This window comes from Amblyomma maculatum, chromosome 4, assembly GCF_055883805.1.
Source record: "Amblyomma maculatum isolate TAMU_Amacu chromosome 4, ASM5588380v1, whole genome shotgun sequence".
Taxonomy (NCBI): Eukaryota; Metazoa; Arthropoda; class Arachnida; order Ixodida; family Ixodidae; genus Amblyomma; species Amblyomma maculatum.
The window spans coordinates 59,565,831-59,584,707 of NC_139347.1; the positions used below are offsets into that span (position 1 = coordinate 59,565,831).

General features: G+C 46.3%; 1 protein-coding gene and 1 non-coding gene across 2 annotated transcripts in view; one reads left to right on the forward strand and one right to left on the reverse strand.

The window, feature by feature from the left end:
- Positions 1-1,717: 1,717 nt before the first annotated feature.
- The window catches only part of LOC146191181 (adhesion molecule nephrin-like), a 79,062-nt gene continuing 61,902 nt past the window's right edge, over positions 1,718-18,877 (reverse strand). The window contains exons 8-9 of the mRNA XM_084600283.1: positions 3,872-4,189; positions 1,718-2,605 (exon numbers count right to left, since the gene is read on the reverse strand). Coding sequence (XP_084456409.1) covers positions 2,511-2,605; positions 3,872-4,189 — 413 coding nt within the window. The 3' untranslated portion in view covers positions 1,718-2,510. The remainder of the gene's footprint in view (positions 2,606-3,871; positions 4,190-18,877) is intronic.
- On the forward strand, positions 14,803-14,875 carry TRNAR-CCG (transfer RNA arginine (anticodon CCG)). The gene has a single exon. It is a non-coding gene; the product is annotated as a tRNA-Arg (tRNA).

The following is an 18,877-nucleotide window of genomic DNA, read 5'->3' on the forward strand; positions in this document are numbered from 1 at the left end:
TGACTAACCTGATATCATCAGCTAATAAAACACTTGGCTTCTTGAAACGTCGCCTGCGGGATGCCCCTCAACATGTAAGACTACAAGCATACATTTCACTCATCAGAACTAAACTGGAATTCGCATCGGCCATCTGGAACCCTCACCAAGCATATCTAACAAACGTCCTCGAAGCTGTGCAGAACAGGGCCACCAGATTCATTCATTCCTCGTATTCATACGACGTTAGCATATCATCTCTAAAATTGCAATCAGGTCTATCTAATCTTTCTGCTCGCCGTCGCACTGCCAGTCTCGTCTTATTTCACAAGTTTTTTTATTCGCCACTCAGAGAAGAACCCTACATCTGCGCACCCCCGCCGCGCAGATCCCATCGCATCAGTCACCCTCTTCAAGTTTTGCGCCCACGTGCCCGTACCACTGTTTTCTCTAATTCATTTTTTTGCCGAGTAGCAGCTGACTGGAACGGCCTTCCCCACGATATCGCTGCCATCACCTGCCCTGGAATATTCATGACTGCTTTAAACACCTGTACTTCATAAAAACCCACCCCTTATGTAACACCCCGCAAGGGGTCTTTAAGGAAAATAAAGTGATGTGATGTGATGTGATGTGAAGGGTCTCAACTACGCCGTAGGCAGAGGGCCAGTCTTGCTGGAACTACCATTCATCATTACTCGAGCTCAAGAAATGATCGACGTCGCTCTTCAGCATCAACTCGCGATGTCCTGGCGTTGATTTTGACCTCATTTTGCTCAAATGTAAGCTTAGTCTCATCAAGTTCCGAAATCTCCGCATGCCCTATGATGCTTATGGAAAAATGGGATGATTTAACTCGCACAGTTATAACAAAGAATCGTTTCTGAGCAATCCTCGGTGGTTTTGCGGATTTCAGGCGTGTTCAAGGTTGAAAACCTTCTCATCCGTGAGCAAAACCTGGTCCAGGACTTCACCACAACTTAGCTGTTTCATCGTGCGACAATTTTGCAATATGAAGGCCTTTGTCTGGTCCACGAGCATCTGTTATTTTGGTGGTATGTGAATTTGTAGTCCGAAGTCCTATTTCATGTGTAGCCGTAAGGTCCAGTTGCTAACTCCGTGCTCCTGGGTGAATTTTCTTATGCTTCTGAGGATATTTGGCTTAATGTTTTTGCACACGGACACTTTCAGGTCCCTGAATCCGGCTGTGCGATATCTTCTGCACTTTTGTCAGCCCTTGGTGCCCACTGTTTCCTGGAATAGGTTTAAGACACGACACACTTGCACTGGCAGTAATTACAGCATCGTAGCCATTTTCGGAGTCGTCATTTTCAGCCTGTGTGAGGTGACGATGGTGTGAAGTAGTTCTCCAGAGACTGTTTTCCTCAATAATGTCACACTATAAACATTGAATGTAGCAGTTTTATACAAGAAAATACAACAAAAACGAATACAACTCTAACGATGCTAAATATAGCAGAAAGAAAAATCAAATTATTAATTACAAACAGCATTACAGTACTTTTCGGCACTCTTGTAAATGAATTTTCGATTAGGACAAGCAACATCACTGCCAAATACTTATAATGGTAAGAATTATAGGCGATATGTCCAACAAGTCGCCCGGTCGAAGAATCTGTAGAAATTCAAAAGGCGCATTAGCTATCTGCCACTAGCTTAATTTGCAAAAAAAAAAAAAAAAAAAGAAAAAGAACATGCAAAAAATTATTACCTTTGTCGCAATCTATTATGTGCTACTCTATCAACACCGCCGATTTGCCAAGATGATTTCGGCCAAGCTTTGTCATCGTATCATGCCAGCTTGATAACGTTTGATACAATAACTGCGAAAAGAACCAGGGTGCCGATTGTAACACGCCACTGCGCCCGGCGTCTACGAGTTGGCGCTGTCTACGTCCTGTTTTTAGCAGGTTCGAGTGGAGTTGTACAAGGGAGACGTTTTCCAACTATCTCGACCAATGTGCTAAGGTATAAGGACGTTTAACATAGAGGCATAATTGTAGGCGATCTGAATTAATGAATCACGTCAAGATTCAACAGTTCATCTCCTTTGTTATCTTCCTGTATTTGTCTTTTTTTGCGTGCCAACTCGTCGTTAATAACAAGCCATGCACCAACTAGCCCAACAAGAAGTTCTTCTAAACTTCAGAAAACAAACCGCCGGTTTGTCCTCACGTGATGTCACATGGAGAAAAAGCGAACACAAATTTGAGAGTGACACACCTCGGAGAGCCACTTCCTTTTCACAGTCAGCTAATGCGTGCACAAGATGGCTGTGCGGTGCAATCACAGATGGTCGAAGAAAGAAAAGCTCAGAGAGACAGGGATGGACTGGCATCGTAGCACTTGACGTGCAGTACAGCGGCACTAGGGAGGAAAACTGCTGCTGCAGCTCTTCTTGGTGCAAGGCTGTCGCTTTTTTCGCCGCAGTGCTTGTGAATTGTGCGTGGTGCCCGATTCGGGGATACAGTCCCGTGATGATTTTAATCCACTCCTCTCTTCCGTTACCGTCACCGGCCCAAAACGAGAAGCCATGTGGTGACGAACGGGAGGGTCACTTGAATCGAGCCTGTCGTAGTCAAGAATGCAGCGCTTGGTTTCTTGTCTGAAAAACAGGAAAAAAAAAAAAAGAGGGAGGGAGGGAAAATCACGAACGTTGAAAGGGGCTCTGAGCTTCTCCATCAGCGTGCGATAAGTATACAAAAAGTACCTCCCAGTGCAGCTGGGAGGCAACATACATCTGAGCACCATGGTGCAGATATGGATGGTAATGACGATTTTTAATGGTTTAAACTTAAACTTCATTCAGGCTAATGCGGTCACGTGCAAAGCACTGCACCTGTAAACGGTTGTCCTCACCTCTTTTCCAGCTTCGCCCTCTTTCGCTTTTGTAACGTTAGCGTAGAGAAAAACCTGGAGTCAAAATTAACGCCGGGGGCCAAGTCTTCATCATCAAGGCCTTTTTTTTTAATACGCTCGTTCTAGATGCACGAGCAACTAAAATCAGTCTACGACATGGCAAATAGTATTTTGATCAACAACCTGGTTCCCCATAGATTTCATACATCCATGTACAAGCGCCTCTAGATGTTTACACAATGGGTCTAGAATCTCTTCACGTCATGCAACTTTGCGACTGCTGTTGATGGCTAATTTGCTATTTCTATGTAGTAATTATACAACGCAGCCATTATTCGCATTATAACACGAAGTCAGCCACACCAGACAATCTCATCCTCGATAGACAGGTGATCAAAGGGCAACATGACATGCCGAAACACACAGCTAAAAACGTATTCTTACTGAGACCTAGTGCATCTTGGGGAAATTCTCAAAGTAAATTATACAAGCTCGCCCGTAGCAATCCAGTGCAAAGAGAAGGCGGAGTAAGGTATGCAGTCGCATCGTCACCGCCTCTGGAAAGCAGTTATTCGTTTTCCCTTCAAAAGAAACGAAAACAACAAACAGTAAAACAAAGACAAAGAAATTGTTTGAATCAATATATAGTCTGCATTTTTAAGTCGGGCGATGGACAGCGAGACAAAAAATAAAAACGTCGAGGTCTCCTCTAGTTGCGAGTACGTTCCTGAAACAGAGGATCTTATTTACATATTATACAGGGCGTTCCATTGCTTATCAACAGATATTATTAGAAACGGATTAATGAGAAGTATTCCCGACTGCAGACAGCCCAATCTAAACAGGTGTGATCTATAGCTATGATATCTTTTCTTTTTATTCTGGAAACCTGAATTGAATAAAATGTAACGCCGCTGTGTACGATCGTTCACTGTTGGAATCAACGTGCGAGCAGATGGTCGCTCTCTTGGTAGCGCCACTGCGTCCGTACATGTCACTGAGAACATCTCACCAGCTGAAGCCAACGGCGCCGTGTACGGGTCAGCTTGCAGCGACAGCCTTACGGCGGGCCCTCTGGCTCCCGTGGCGCTGACAGCGTACAGCACCAGGCGGCAGGCGGCCCCGGGTTCCAGACTAGGAATCCAGAAGGTAGGCCGCTCGCTCGATAGGTTGGACAGCGGTGGCTGCGCCAGTTGCGGCTGCGGCGACACCCCGTGCACCTCGAGCACGAACCGCTGTCCCGGCCGCGCATCAGGCTGCCGGCAAGACACCAGCAGACGCTCGTCCGACTGGTTGCTCACGCTGCAGTCCCGGAGCTGACTTGGTTTCTCTGCGCGGTAAGAAAGGAGGAAAAGAAATACAAAAGAAAAGGAACCCTTAAATGCTAATCAGGAACCTTATCGGTTGTAGGCAGTGCAAATTGGGGAAGATGGCAGGATAGAAGGATGATGACAATTATAATGATGTTCACTGGCACATGATCAGGGTTGACAAAGAGCGCCAAGTCATAAGATGATTTTATCTAGAAAATGCGCAGAGCTAGGTAATAACATCTGCCCATTATACAATCGATAGACACCAGGCCGTACGAAGGAATGAGCTCCGCACCCTGCGCACACAGGGACTGAAACCGAAGAGAGATTATTCACTGTGTCTGCGGCATGGTAGACAGGAGGATGTGTTATTCCACGACAAAAGACTACGTCTTAAGAGGAAGGTTAGTCTTGGACTTCCTTTTCCACCAGGAATGAGCAGTGAACGCAGAATCTCTCTCAATAAGGGAACGCTGTGCACATACCATTGAAGGTGCCAGTGCGACTGATTATTTCTTTCTCGGTAAAGCTGCATAACGTGCAAAAAAGAAAGAATAGTTATTGCACCTTCGATAGGCGAGTGGGCGCAGGGACACATACTTCTCTATCCATGCATGGATACAATCACTGTGAGAAGAGCGGCACTAAGAGACGATGGAAGAGCTCACTACCATGCTGACACAATGGCTTCTAGTCATCGTCTGTCTGTCAGTGCAGCTCTTCTCGATAAACCTTACGCGAATACGCAAGTTCAGTTACCGTCTAACTCCCAAGTCCCGGAAGCGTAAAGCGTAAGGACCAGAGTTTCTCCCATCCTAGATAGATCTGGAACCCCAAGCGAAGCATTATAGTACACTACAGTCTAAACGAAGCACAGCGGCCGCCATAGTTTTGGCAAAGTACGCACGCAAGTATGCAAACAATGCCCGTTACGTTCACTCGCCAAATACGCAAGTGCGTACACACACACACACACACACACACACACACACACACACACACACACACACACACACACACACACACACACACACACACACACACACACACACACACACACACACACACACACACACACACACACACACACACACACACACACACACACACACACACACACACACACACACACACACACACACACACACACACACACACACACACACACACACACACACACACACACACACACACACACACACACACACACACACACACACACACACACACACACACACACACACACACACACACACACACACACACACACACACACACACACACACACACACACACACACACACACACACACACACACACACACACACACACACACACACACACACACACACACACACACACACACACACACACACACACACACACACACACACACACACACACACACACACACACACACACACACACACACACACACACACACACACACACACACACACACACACACACACACACACACACACACACACACACACACACACACAATTTTCTGGCAGTTTGTGTGCGCAGTCTGAACAGATCAATTAAGGGGAAATGAGGGTGCTCGTTATAATACATGAAGGAAAGAAGCGAACAGTCGGCGAGGACAAGGAAAGCGTTGAGAAAGTACTTTGTCTTTTTTTTTAATGTTTACTTGGATAATCACAAAAATTAATAATGTAATCTAATTAAGGGAACGATAATTAAACACAAAATAGAAGAAAAAACAACGTGCCGATGGTGGGAACCGAACCCACGACCTCCGAATATCGCGTCCGGTGCTCTTCCAACTGAGCTACATCGGCCGCTGCCCTCCCTGCTACTTGCTTGGGTATTTATGTTGTCTGAATACGAACCTTGAGAGTGTTCACCAGCGCCACCCTCAACCATAGCGGCGGACGTGGAACGTCCTTTGTTACCGCCAGCGTCACGTAAAACGTGATCAAGAGCGAGGGCGAAAGCTGTGCTAGAACCCTCTTACACTACCTATGGCTTCAAGACTGCCAGAACCGAGACCCCCGTAAGCTACAAGCAGATCAATTAAGGGGAATTAAGCTGGCGGTAACAAAGGACGTTCCACGTCCGCCGCTATGGTTGAGGGTGGCGATGGTGAACACTCTCAAGGTTCGTATTCAGACAACATAAATACCCAAGCAAGTAGCAGGAGCATGTAGCTCAGTTGGAAGAGCACCGGACGCGATATTCGGAGGTCGTGGGTTCAGTTCCCACCATCGGCACGTTGTTTTTTTTTCTATTTTATGTTTAATTATCTTCCCCTAAACAGATTACATTACTAATTTCTGTGATTATCCAAGTAAACATTAAAAAAAAAGGCGTAAAGTACCATCCCCAACGCTTTCCTTGTCCTCGCCGACTGTTGGCTTCTTTTCTTCAGTCTGAACAGAAGTGTGACGTTGTCGGTAACAATGTCAAGTCAGGTAGTGTGATGTCAGAGTCATTGAGCTTGTGGATGTTTTCTAACTATGCATAACCTGTCTGTCAATTTCACGTCTTGCTAACGCGCAGCGAGAAAATGAAGCCTTTTTGGTGATGCCCTCAAATATTTTTGCTTACAGCACTTAGTGAGTGCATTCGTACACATGTGCACAGAATAAAGCCACACTTTAGTGCACCAGTTCAAGGCCCGTATTTATTATTCAGCGCGCCAGTAGAAGTTGTTTATTTCTTTCTTTTTCTGTTATTTACCTGCGCGCGGAGACCAGGAAAAAGACACGTGTCTCGTTCACAGGCGCTGAAGCATCGAACGGCACTTAAAGTAGCAAGGTGGGTAATCACATACATCGGCACCGCTTCATCACTTACTGAATGGCGCATAGAATACAAAATAGCTTGCCGATAGCAGTTAGGTAGGCTGCACTCAGCAACGCACGGGAATCTCACTACTGAGTGTACACAAACTCAGTCCGCCAAGCCAAACAGCCGAGTCGAAGCCGGATGCCCTGTGGCATCCTATTAGAAAGTGTGTACCGAATTCAGATCCGCTCTCTCTATTGGCGTGCCGTGGCGCGGACTTTTCTTTAGGTCGCACCGTAGCGGAATTGCGATTGATTGCCCTTCGACGCAGAAGACTTCCGAGCGTATTTCAGCCTAGTTGTGCTGCAGCGGGTGCTTGTGCTGCCATTGTGAAAGAAAAACAAACGACGACGCGTTAAAACAATGTTTAATTCAAAATTCATTTTAATGTGATGGAGCTCAGCGCCCGCTCACGCGGTATGGTTGCTGGCTTGTAAACGCAAAAGAAAACATTAACGCGGTAGCGTTTACAAGCCCAGATGGGAAAACGTTGTCTGCGTTGGTTCTCCGGCTGAATTCTCGTAGCTATTATGACGTCGCGGGGTCACATGAATTGGTCGAGCGCTGATTGGTCACTTGGTTGTGTGATGTCATAAAACCACCTTACAAAGCCAAGTTTGAAGCCGTGCGGTGAGGTGGCAGTTATAAGCGACTCTCCAACTTAAAAAAAAGAAATGGCCTGGCTAATCAGGGTTATCTAATGTGGGGCTCTCTGTATACCTGCTGTCAACTTGTGCAGCGTTCGTCACTTGATATGTCAACCAATGCAAGCCAGTTCAAATCATGTCAAACCATGGAAAGTCAAGATAAACCTTGCAAAACCAGGGCTAAAGGAAAAGCATGGAAAAAATGGCCTGACTAATCAGGATTATCATCTGCTAGCAGATGATAATCCTGATGCGGTTACAAGAGTGCTGGTGCGTTGGATTCCCACCCAAAGCTGCATAAGTTGCCAGCTTCTGCCGATTCGGCCATGACACGTGGTTTGGTGACGTCACACAAACCGCGGTGACACACACACGAACGTGGGCTACAATGAACACATCTCCAAAAAATACGATTTAGCCTAGTTAGGCCAAGTGCAAAATATGTGATGCTGCCCGAGCCTGGAGGCTTCACATACAGACACATACAACTGCGTATAACCGGACCGACAGTCCTATAGTACTTGCGATAAACACTAGCACCAATGCTACATTAGCCTGGATGCGAAGAAAAACACAAAGAACTGCTTAAAGACAGACTAAACGCCCTAGTGCTAACGCACTTGAAAAATCATACGGCGTTGGCGCTGGCTTTCTGGCAGCTGCTGTTTGGAGAGGGAAAGCGGTGGTCAGTGGAAGCTGCCATGGCTGAAGTAAGGTCAAAAAGCAGCAGGGTGAAGGCAAGAGAGAAGGGGGAATTGGAGGTGAAGTGCGCTTTGGTAGGGAGAGGAAGGAACAAGGAAAAAAAGATGCTTTTAAAGAGCTGAACTCGGCTTTCAGGACGAGAGGATAAGGAGGCCAATTTGGCACGCGAAGACCGTTTTGATATAATGATGCGAAGCAAGCTAGGCGGCCTTTACCTGGCTTTCAAGCCTTACCGCTTTCGCATTTTAACACGAACGATATCATGGTCATGTAGCGGGTTGTAGAAAACTAAAGCAAACGCGCATATTCCTCGTGTATCGCTTTTTTTTTCTTCTGCATTTGTACTTGTAAATGCAGAAAAAAATGTCCAGCTCGCATGAAATCGTAATTCTAACGTGCTCTTCTTGGTTCTCCCTACCAGAGAGGAAGAGACTCCAGAAATCAGGCTGTGCTGTCACCTGCGTTGTGGAGCGTCATTTGCATCAACAAACTGTCAAAATATCAATGCGGGCTCAGTTCATTAGCTGAGCTAAAAGATGACAATTTCAATGGGGCTTTATTTAAACACCGCATCGTTACCGTACTTTCTTTTCATGCATTGTAAATCTGAGGCAGACAAGCTAGCTATGATTACATCTGGCGCCAGAAAATGATCCAGTTTCATTCACAATCTCTGAACGCGTGCAACAGCGTCGCAAAGCTGTTTGGGCTAGTCTCAAAGAATAATTTTTAAATCGTGCATACTTTGCTGAGACTTGGAAGCTTCAAACACAAAGGAGATACTATGGTCAGCTCTTTATCACGCCGACTGCCCTCTTACGTGCGGATAGCGCAATTAAAATTAATCATGGTCGTGCTCACATTCCCCAAAACATAAGCTGATCAAAGAAATAAAAAACAAGACCAGCACACGCATACCAGGCGCCACTGTGGTGATCGAAAACATTCGTTGTACCTTAGCAACACTTAGACAGCATCTCACCGGTCCGATGACTTTTTCCACACCAATACAATCGAGGCACACCAGTAGACCGCATTCTGAGGCATACATTTGTCAACACTTAAAAAAAGAAAAGCAGGCATGATTTTATCACTGGTGGAGGCGCATGTAAAAGACGGTGAAAAATGACACACCAGATCAGCAATATGCATATCAATTCCGGTTACCAGTTTGTATGCCATCTTGTCTTAGCTTCGAGTATCACAACTATGAGCAGCAATGAACGTCAGATAGCTTTGCTACTTCCTGGTACACGAAATATGTCAGTAGTGATGCGCAACACACGACTACTTAAGTTAGGTCGTGCAGCGAATCAACGGCAGGATTGAAGAACACCTCCACAGAAACGCGTAGTCTAGGTGCGCCGCTGGCGTGACCTAGCTATATCCAACGGGCCTGAAAAGCTGGCAAATTACGCCTGGCGCTGAGAATAGGCGCGATCTAAGCCTGCAGGCGAGAGTATAAAAAATAATGATCTGGTCATGCGTATAACTTCGTAAACATCAGATCTCTAACCCTGCAAACTTGAACCCCCCCCCCCCCCCCTACAGTGGAGGAATTTAGTTATTTAGTTATTACCTCGCTTGTTCGCAAACTTGCAGAAATCCCCCCCCCCCCCCCTGCACACACACAGAGAGAGAGAGATAGAGAGACGTGTTATCCATACCTGTAAAAAGCCAGTCGTGTTCTGACGTGGAGCGTGTAAACGTTCATGAACAATACGCATACACAATATTCGCAAGTGAAGCGCGATTAGAGAAAGCTGTTATTTTTGCCCTCCTTGGTGAAGTCATATAGATAGCTAATTCTGCGGGGCTGCCCGCGTTGGCCTATAAAGACTATGCGTATAAGAGAAGATCATCTCAGACGCTTACTGGCAACGATGCAGCACGAATAATATGATCGCTCAGTCTTGACAAAGGAAACGGCAAAAACTCCCTGCTAAATCTCCCAAAATTCCCCGGTGAAGAAAAGACCTGCTACATACGGTGGCCTGCCACTTCCTTTTCGAAAAGCAGGCCTGGAGCTCGTAACGTTTCCCGGAAGCCAATTATGCTTTTTAGGACACGAAGTATATGCGTTGTCTTCTCGAGTTGTGATAATTTATGAATGAATCCAGATAAATAAACGGCTTTCAGATTGTGGCTGCTACCCGAGGTAGGATATAATACTGTTATACGTATGCGCCGAGGCACTTTTACATAACAATCACTCAATTCCAGAAGCACGAGTTGATCTGACTGCAGAGCTGCGACGCCATCGAGAAGTTCTATTCGCGATCATTCTTGAAGGGGATGGCATTCTACGAGAATTTAGCAAATTGCGATTGTCGGTTTTCAGTACGGACGCAGTCCTGTACAGTTCACCGCATTCACAACGAAAAAGCGAAATGTGTTTCACGTCTTTTTTTATTTATTTAATTACTTTGCCTGGTGCCATTACAGCGCATGTTTCCACTACTTCATTGCACACGCACGCCATCCGATAAACAGCAAGTGGGTCAAACTTTTTACTGAAAGCGTATTTCGTTTTAATTTTCTTTATTAAAATAATACTGATAAGCCGTGGGAAATTATTACACGCCGCAGTTGCTGCTGGCTTCTTCACTAGGCGAAACGTCGTGCAGCCAGTAGAGCGTTCTTATTTATATGGTACATGATTTGATTTTTTATTTGACTTTTATTCAGACGAAGTCTCGGATACAGAGGGCAAAAGGAAGATGAACTCTGCCTGACAGGGCCCAAGCACCCAAATATGACGGCATATTGCGGTGTGATCTAATTTCTTGCCTGCATATTTTTAACAGAGTTCTTTTTTTTTTTTTCCAGGCTTTTATTCAAACTGAAATCAAAACTCTTGCATGTGATTTACTTCGAACGTCAATATTTGCTAATCTCATGTCGCGAAAAATATAACCCGGTTATTCCATATCGCATTCACCTTATATAATTCTCTTAAATTCTCAACTTTTCACGAGGTTCGTGTTTCTGGAAACAAGATTTTGCTTCCTGAGCATCACTTGCATCTTAAGGGGAGCGAGGGCTTGTACGTCCTCGTTAGCCAAGACTTCTTTTCGTCGAGTATCACGCATCGTGCTGCGTAATATTCTGCAAAGCAAACTCACAAACTCACACTAAAAAAAGAAAAGAAACAACGTATACTCTGCAAAGAAATCTCACAAATAGAAACACTGAAAAAAAAGAAAAGAAACAACGTTTTCTCTCTTAGCACTGCGCTATATGCGTTTGCGACAACTCCTTACCTCGCCTAAGTGCACTGGCTGATTTCATTTTAGAAAGAAATGTTTTCTTTTCTTGCTTCTTCATTTTTCTTGATGTCGCGGTAACATACGCTCCTAAACAACGTAAAACCTAAATCGCACGCTGCAGCAAACGAGCACGCAGTCACTCATCGTTTCGACGAGCTGATGCTGAGGAACGGTCGTAGTGAGGAACTTCGTAGGATACACTGATTTAAAAAACAAGTGACTCCATTCAGATCTTGCTTCATTTGCATATTTATCAAAAACGTCTTTGTCTCTCGTCCTCTTCCAAGACATATTCGGGGAACAAAGACGAAAGCCTTCCAGTTCAGCAGGTTAGCTGCTACGAGTGCACACTGTCATCTCAAAAGTTCTTGTCCAAATTGGAAGCCTCGGCTGAATTAATTTCCCCGTTTATACGTCGTAGTCATTTTCTTCCGTTTACCTCTTCGACTAGTATGTTCTGTTTATGCATATTTTGTATGCTCGGCTAGTAAAGCTAATTGTTGCCGGGGGCCTTAATTCACGTTAGTCTCCATGCCGGTTTATTCAATCGATGACCCAGATGTTTGATTGACTAATTTTACGATTGAATTGTTGATAATTATTTATTTGATTCTTTTGGCGCGTATAGAATTTATTTTGCGGTGTTATTCTCACCTTGGCAAATAATAATTAGTGCGCCAGTACAGAGATGCTGGCACAGCTTGTACAAAATGTCAACGCAAACATTCCGTAGAGAGAGGACAAAAGGACAAAATGAGGGATACACACACGGGATACACACACGCGCTCGTGTGTGTGTGTCCCTTATTTTGTCCTTGTCTTCTTTGCGCTACGTTTCCTAAAATGAAAACGCACCAACTCGCCCAATTCAGCATTCTTGTGCAACTCTCTTGAACTGATTACAGTGCGAAAAAACGAAAAGATGACGATGCAGCTGTTTATGTGGCGTCATCTGGTAGCCGCGGCGTCAAATGGCGGAGGTTTATCCGTGGCCTCCGCAATCAGCTTCGGGGCAGCCGACGAGATTGATGGCGGAGGCAACTAGAGTGACTCTAGAGCACACTAGAGTTACTATATAGGCTTTGCCTATATAGTAAGCATATATAGTATCTCTAGAGCCAACGGGCTTGCAGCACCACCTGGGAGCTGCAACTTCAAATGGCGGAAGTTTAGCGCTACCTACTTAAACCGTTTTATAACGACCGAAAGTGCCCGCCGCGGTGATGCAGTTGTTAAGACGTTCGACTACTGTGCCCGAATACCGGGTTTGAACCTGAGTACAATTAGCATAATACTAACCTTCCGCCGGCTTATAAATCTGTTCTCACTTCACATAACTTCATTTGGCGCATTTTATTTTTTTTTAAACTCTGAAAACAGCCGCTACTATATTTCACGTAGTGTAGCAAAGTGATTGGGCCATACAATTGGTGGTACATACGCCGGTTTGAATCCTTATCAGATATGACAACATCTAGGACAATACGGGAAAAATGGCTATGCCATAGGGTTGATGCGGAAAAGGAAAAATCTGGCACACATGGATGTGTCTTAGTGATGCCTTACGAGCAACCGGCTCACAAGATGCAATAGGAGGGGGAGGGGGAATCCTGCCCCAGGAGCATCTTCAGTCAGTTAATGCTATTGTCCGGTTCGACTCTTCGGTGGGTTGAAAACGGCTGGCGACATAGTTGTAATGGCAACTGTGACGCGAGATATAGCCACGATGAATACGGAGCGAGAAGCGAGGCACGAAGGGGCATCCGGGTTTTACTTGCGACTTATTACGATACTTCGTCCCGTTTCCACCTTTATTAGGGCGAAATCTTTTCTAGGTTCATGAAAAGAACTCCCGTGAGTGAGAGTTGTGCTCGAGATCTGTCATATTCCGCGAGATTCCGCGAGATTAGTTGTTGTTGTAGTGGTTATTTATTGTATGTACAAAAGGAAAGAAAAGATGTTTGCCGGCCCCGGTATCTGCTATCTTATATCTGAAGCACCTGAACTGGGGCGGCGGAAATAAAGGGATAGATTAGTCCTTGTCTAGCATTTCTGCCATCTGCAGTGCCACACTTGAACGCGCGCCAAAGAACGCCACGTGACAGGAGTGATGGTCTACTGTCCAAAGATACGTGACAGGAGTGATGGTCTACTGTCCAAACACACACGGCAAAGTGTGGCAGATACTGCGCCTTTCCTTTCCTGTAAACCAATTATATGTAGCACTGCAAATGCCCCGCCGGGGTGGCGCAGTGGTAAGACGCCCGACTACTGTGCCGGAGTTCCCGGGTTCGAACCCGACCTCGGCGGCTGCGTTTCGATGAAGGCGAAACGCAGTGGCGTCCGTGTGCTGTGCGATGTCAGCGCACGTTAAAGATCCCCAACTCCGTAGCCCTCCACTACGGCTCCCCTTTCTCTCTTTCCACTTTCACTCCCACCTTCCTTCCTTCCCTTACGGCGCGGTTCAGGTGTCCACAGAGCAAGTGTGACAGTTACGGCGCCTTTCCCTTCCTGTGAACCATCCAACCGTAGCACTGCAACGAACGCCGATAAAAGGCAAATGATAGGAGAGGAAGGGTAGGCTTTCGCCATTGTCCTCTTAAAATGCATCTAAGAGATCCTCTAATTTGTATATAAAGATCCCCGTAGCCCTCCACTAAGACACCTCGTTATCTCTTTCCGCTTTCACTCCCAGTTTCCTCCCTTTCCTAACGGCTCGTTTCAAGTATTCGCGGAAAATATGGCAGATACTGCGCTTTTCCTTTCTTGTAACCCAATAAATATTTTCTATAAACCAATTTACAACTGCACCGACACGTTAGTCAGTAGGATGCGCCAGCAAGCTGCTAATATGCTTCTGTTGTTATCTTGGCCTATCGACGCCAATGGATCTTCGGCAGTCTTGCACAGACAACGCCTCTTGGGCGAACCTGGCCAGTTAAGTTGAATCCGACTACACTACACTTTAAACGGTTTGCTCGTTTGATCTCAGTAGGCGAGGCAGTGATGAAAACTACAACTTTCCTGTAAGTCTGTTGTGGCTTCCCGCCAACCTTTCACGCGACGATGAAAGTAAATGGTGCAAATGTAGACGGTTTGGCGATAGGAGTCTATGTGACACGAATAATATAAACAAAAGTGAACTTTATAAACTTTTTCAGCCTTTATTATACCCACTGTTGAGCCATCTGCTGTGTGGTCCGCGTGGCCTAATGGATAAGGCGTCTGATTCCGGATCAGAAGATTGCAGGTTCGAGTCCTGCCGTGGACGTTCCTTCTTTTTTTTAATAGTAGACTGTTATGGTTACCGCTTTCTGCAGATACATTCAGCAGACGCCACTATGAACCACATTCGCCTTGGACCTGCAACTGTTGCCAGTGGGTTTTTGAGCCTGGCAGCGGCAAATAAATAAGGTTCAGTGACCACGGCGTTGGACCGCTGCGTCATCGTAGCAAACGTTTTTTCAACGCTTATCTCAGTTTTCGGTTTGGTTTGTAGGGTTGAATGTCCCAATGCAACTGAGGCGATGAGAGACGCCGTAGTGGAGGGCTCCGAAAATTTCGACCACCTGGGGTTCTTAAACGTGCACTGACATCGCACAGCCCACAGGCGCCTTTTTTTTTCGCCTCCATCGAAAAGGAGCCGCCGAGGCCGGGAGTCGATCCCGCATCTTTGGGAACAGTAGTCAAGCGCCGTAACCACTGCGCCACCCCGGTTTTTTTCTTTATTACCTAATAATTGTTATCAGATTTTACACATAAATAACGTTACTACACACACACGCACACACACACACACACGCACACACACACACACACACACACACACACACACACACACACACACACACACACACACACACACACACACACACACACACACACACACACACACACACACACACACACACACACACACACACACACACACACACACACACACACACACACACACACGCACACACACACACACACACACACACACACACACACACACACACACACACACACACGCACACACGCACACACGCACACACGCACACGCGCACACACACACACACACACACACACACACACACACACACACACACACACACACACACACGCACACACACACACACACACACACACACACACAGAATATTACGCGACAAATACACAACATGGGTTAAAACCACGCAATTTGGGCTGCGTGTTCATTACAAATTAGGCATTTGCAGCAATACTTCCATCCTCGGAAGCCACTCAGGCACTTCGTTTTGTGTCTTGAAAACTTCAATAACACTCGCAACGGCTTTGCGAAAATACTGCCGTATTTTCCTCGCCTCAACGTCTGCATGCCTGAAAGCCATTCTGGATCGCCATATACTGTGCAGGCCCATTAACATGATCATGCCCAGCGGTAGCCCACCATCATCTTCAATAGGTAAAATCGATTGCTGAAAGAGAGAACGAGGTGTCTAAGTGGAGGGCTGCGCCATCCCGGTGGGGTATCTTAGTTTTTCACCACGGTGAGGTCTTAGTTTTACACGCTGCGCTTCAAAAGTGGTCATGTTCATCACCTCAAAGTTTCACTAGAGATCTTAATTAGGCCTCCTTCATCATTATAAAAGCCTAAATCAGCTAAACATAATGTCGGCGTTCATTCGTCCGGACACACTATAGCTGTCAATCATCCTGATGTAGCCACACCGGGCACGTGAGAAACGTTTCTTAGTTCTTGTCTAGCGTCATGTCAGCGCGGTTGCTATGGAGGCCGGTGCCGCTAGTTAGGAGTAGAAGCTGACTGATAATGACAGTGGTAATTAATGATGGCGACAGTGATGATGATAATGACAGAGATTACTGTGACTGTGACTAGCCCGTTATACTTAGTGGCACGGGCAGAGGCACATTATTTTATGTTTTTTTGGGGGGTAGCCTCACCATAATATATGTGACTGTGACTGGATCTGTAACATCGTCACCTGGTGACGGCATGTCTGGATGTGGCGTCATCATGAAGTCAAATCCGGCCATTTCTAATAATCGGCCTTGACGTCGTTATGACGTCACATCTGGTTATGACTTCAGGAGAGGCTATGATGTCAACAGGAAATTCGCGCATATAGAACAACACCTGTTTACAAACCAAAGTACAGTGGCTAGCCACTGTAACCAAAGTACAAGCCAAGAGGGCGCTAGCGGTGCCGCAGCCGACTGGGGGTGAAAAGTAGGGTTAGTGCCCAGAGGAATACGTGGAACTGAATGATCCCAAAGCCGTTTTCTCATTTTACGGGCCACATATGATGTCATTATTCACTGCAGAGAAACCATGAACATCCTAGAGCAGATTATCAAAGTATGAAATCTCACTACCGGGGGAGTTACTTTTTAAAACACCGCGAAAAGTACGGCGGTGCGAGTTCGGAGGGCGACTGATAGAAACACACGTAAGCATAACTTACCGCAACATTTTTCGCGTTTCGCAGAGCACCAGAAGTGGTGGCTGATCGTTAAACGTTGACCAGCGGTTTTGAAAATGTATGTGGCAAAGTATGATGCGTAATTGCTGAGGCAGTCTGCTTTTAAAACTCCTGCGTTGTGAATTCGGGCACCCCCAAAGGCTCACTGCAAGCTGCGTGTAGCAATCCGCGATTTTGTTTACAGATGATATGATGGCCCATGGGGCAAATTAGCTTGATAATACTTTTGCTCAAGTGATACATCCTAGACAGAATTTTATTTTAAAAAATTGGCAATGGCTTAGCTAAGCCTGGTAATTGCTAAAGCAATAGCTATGGCTACGCCTAGGTTCAGCTGGTGGTGTAGCTGGTTGTGGTGTTTGTGGTTATGCTTATGGTTATGCAGTGATTCACTCTGGCCACGGCATATGTTTCAACTATTGTTTATTGTGGGGTGCTACCTGGTTATTCTATGTATAACTAGTAGCGAGGCAAAGAGTGCCGTGGCTTCAACGATATACTTAGTTGTGGGTGAGGTTAAGGCAGAATGTACAACTGCCGCTCCGACACCGGCTGCAACGGCATTCTTTACGCCAGCAGAAATGAAAGCATCCCTGGAGACTGCGTTGGTTCCACCTGCCGCTAGGCCACCTCCTTAGTATCCAACGTTGCACCCCCGGCGGTAGTTGCGGCTGCAGCCCCATAATTCTTCTTTGCTTTAGGAGCATGTGACACAACTGTAGCTCCGCGGTTGGTAGCTACCGCCTCGCGAGCCGACGGCGCGAGTTGGGGCCCCTGTTTTTGCCGCAAATGGGATGACGTCACTCCGGCTGTAGCACCCCTCGTGGAAGGAGCGGGGGTAAGGCCGCGGTTATAGCGCTCTAGAAGATTGGGCAGTGTGTCGACTTCGCCGCGAAATGCATGGCAGCGAGGGGCCGCTTTTGCGATGACGGAGGCGCCGCAGCGCAGAGGGCGCCACCAGCAACTGGTGTGTCAGCCGTCCGGGCGGCCGCGTATGCGCGCTGTGCGGGGGGGCGGGTACCGCGCGGACTGTACGTTCTTGTTCGCTTGTGCGCCGTCTCGAGCTGTTCGCGACAAGATTTTACAAATATGCCTGTTAACGGTGCTCAGTACTGTTAGCAATCACCTAATTTATTTTCCATTTTGGCCGTCGGCAACGCCTCGGGGAAGTAACATGACAGGAGTTGGCTCCGAAGAAAACAGCTTGGAGAGGGCCGGCGTACGACTCGCACAGCACGCTTCACTCGCCGTACAGCTTGTTTTAGCATTCCTAAAACACCTAATTCACGTCCAGAAATGTAGTCGTTCTGAAAAGCGGGTAGTGTGGAGGCAGGATGTATGAAGAAGTGAAACATACAACACGTGCGTTCGAGCACTTACTAAAACAGGTCACAGTAACCCCATTATCAAAACAGTCCAAAATGGTATATTCCGTTGTTTCCCACGCCAACTATGCCGACTACAGTACGTCACTGAAGCCACAAGAAAAGTCGGCATTCAGTTGGAATTAATTAAATGTGGACTACCCCGCATGGAGGTAGAGATGACCTAATTCTTCAAGAAAATGTTTCCATTCTAGGGTGCGCAAGCCACCGGTAATATGAAAGTCATTGCCTCCAGAAGGTAGCTCTAGTCCTGTTTTATGCACATACAAAATAAAAAAAAAATGAATAGCTTTGAAAAAGAAATAACGACGGAAAATAGAGGACGCAGAGGCTGTATACGTTTAATTCGCTTCCGCTAGATCATCCTTCTGCGAAAGAGAGATTGTGAAGCCGGCACGGTTTCTGACCACGAACAAAAATAGC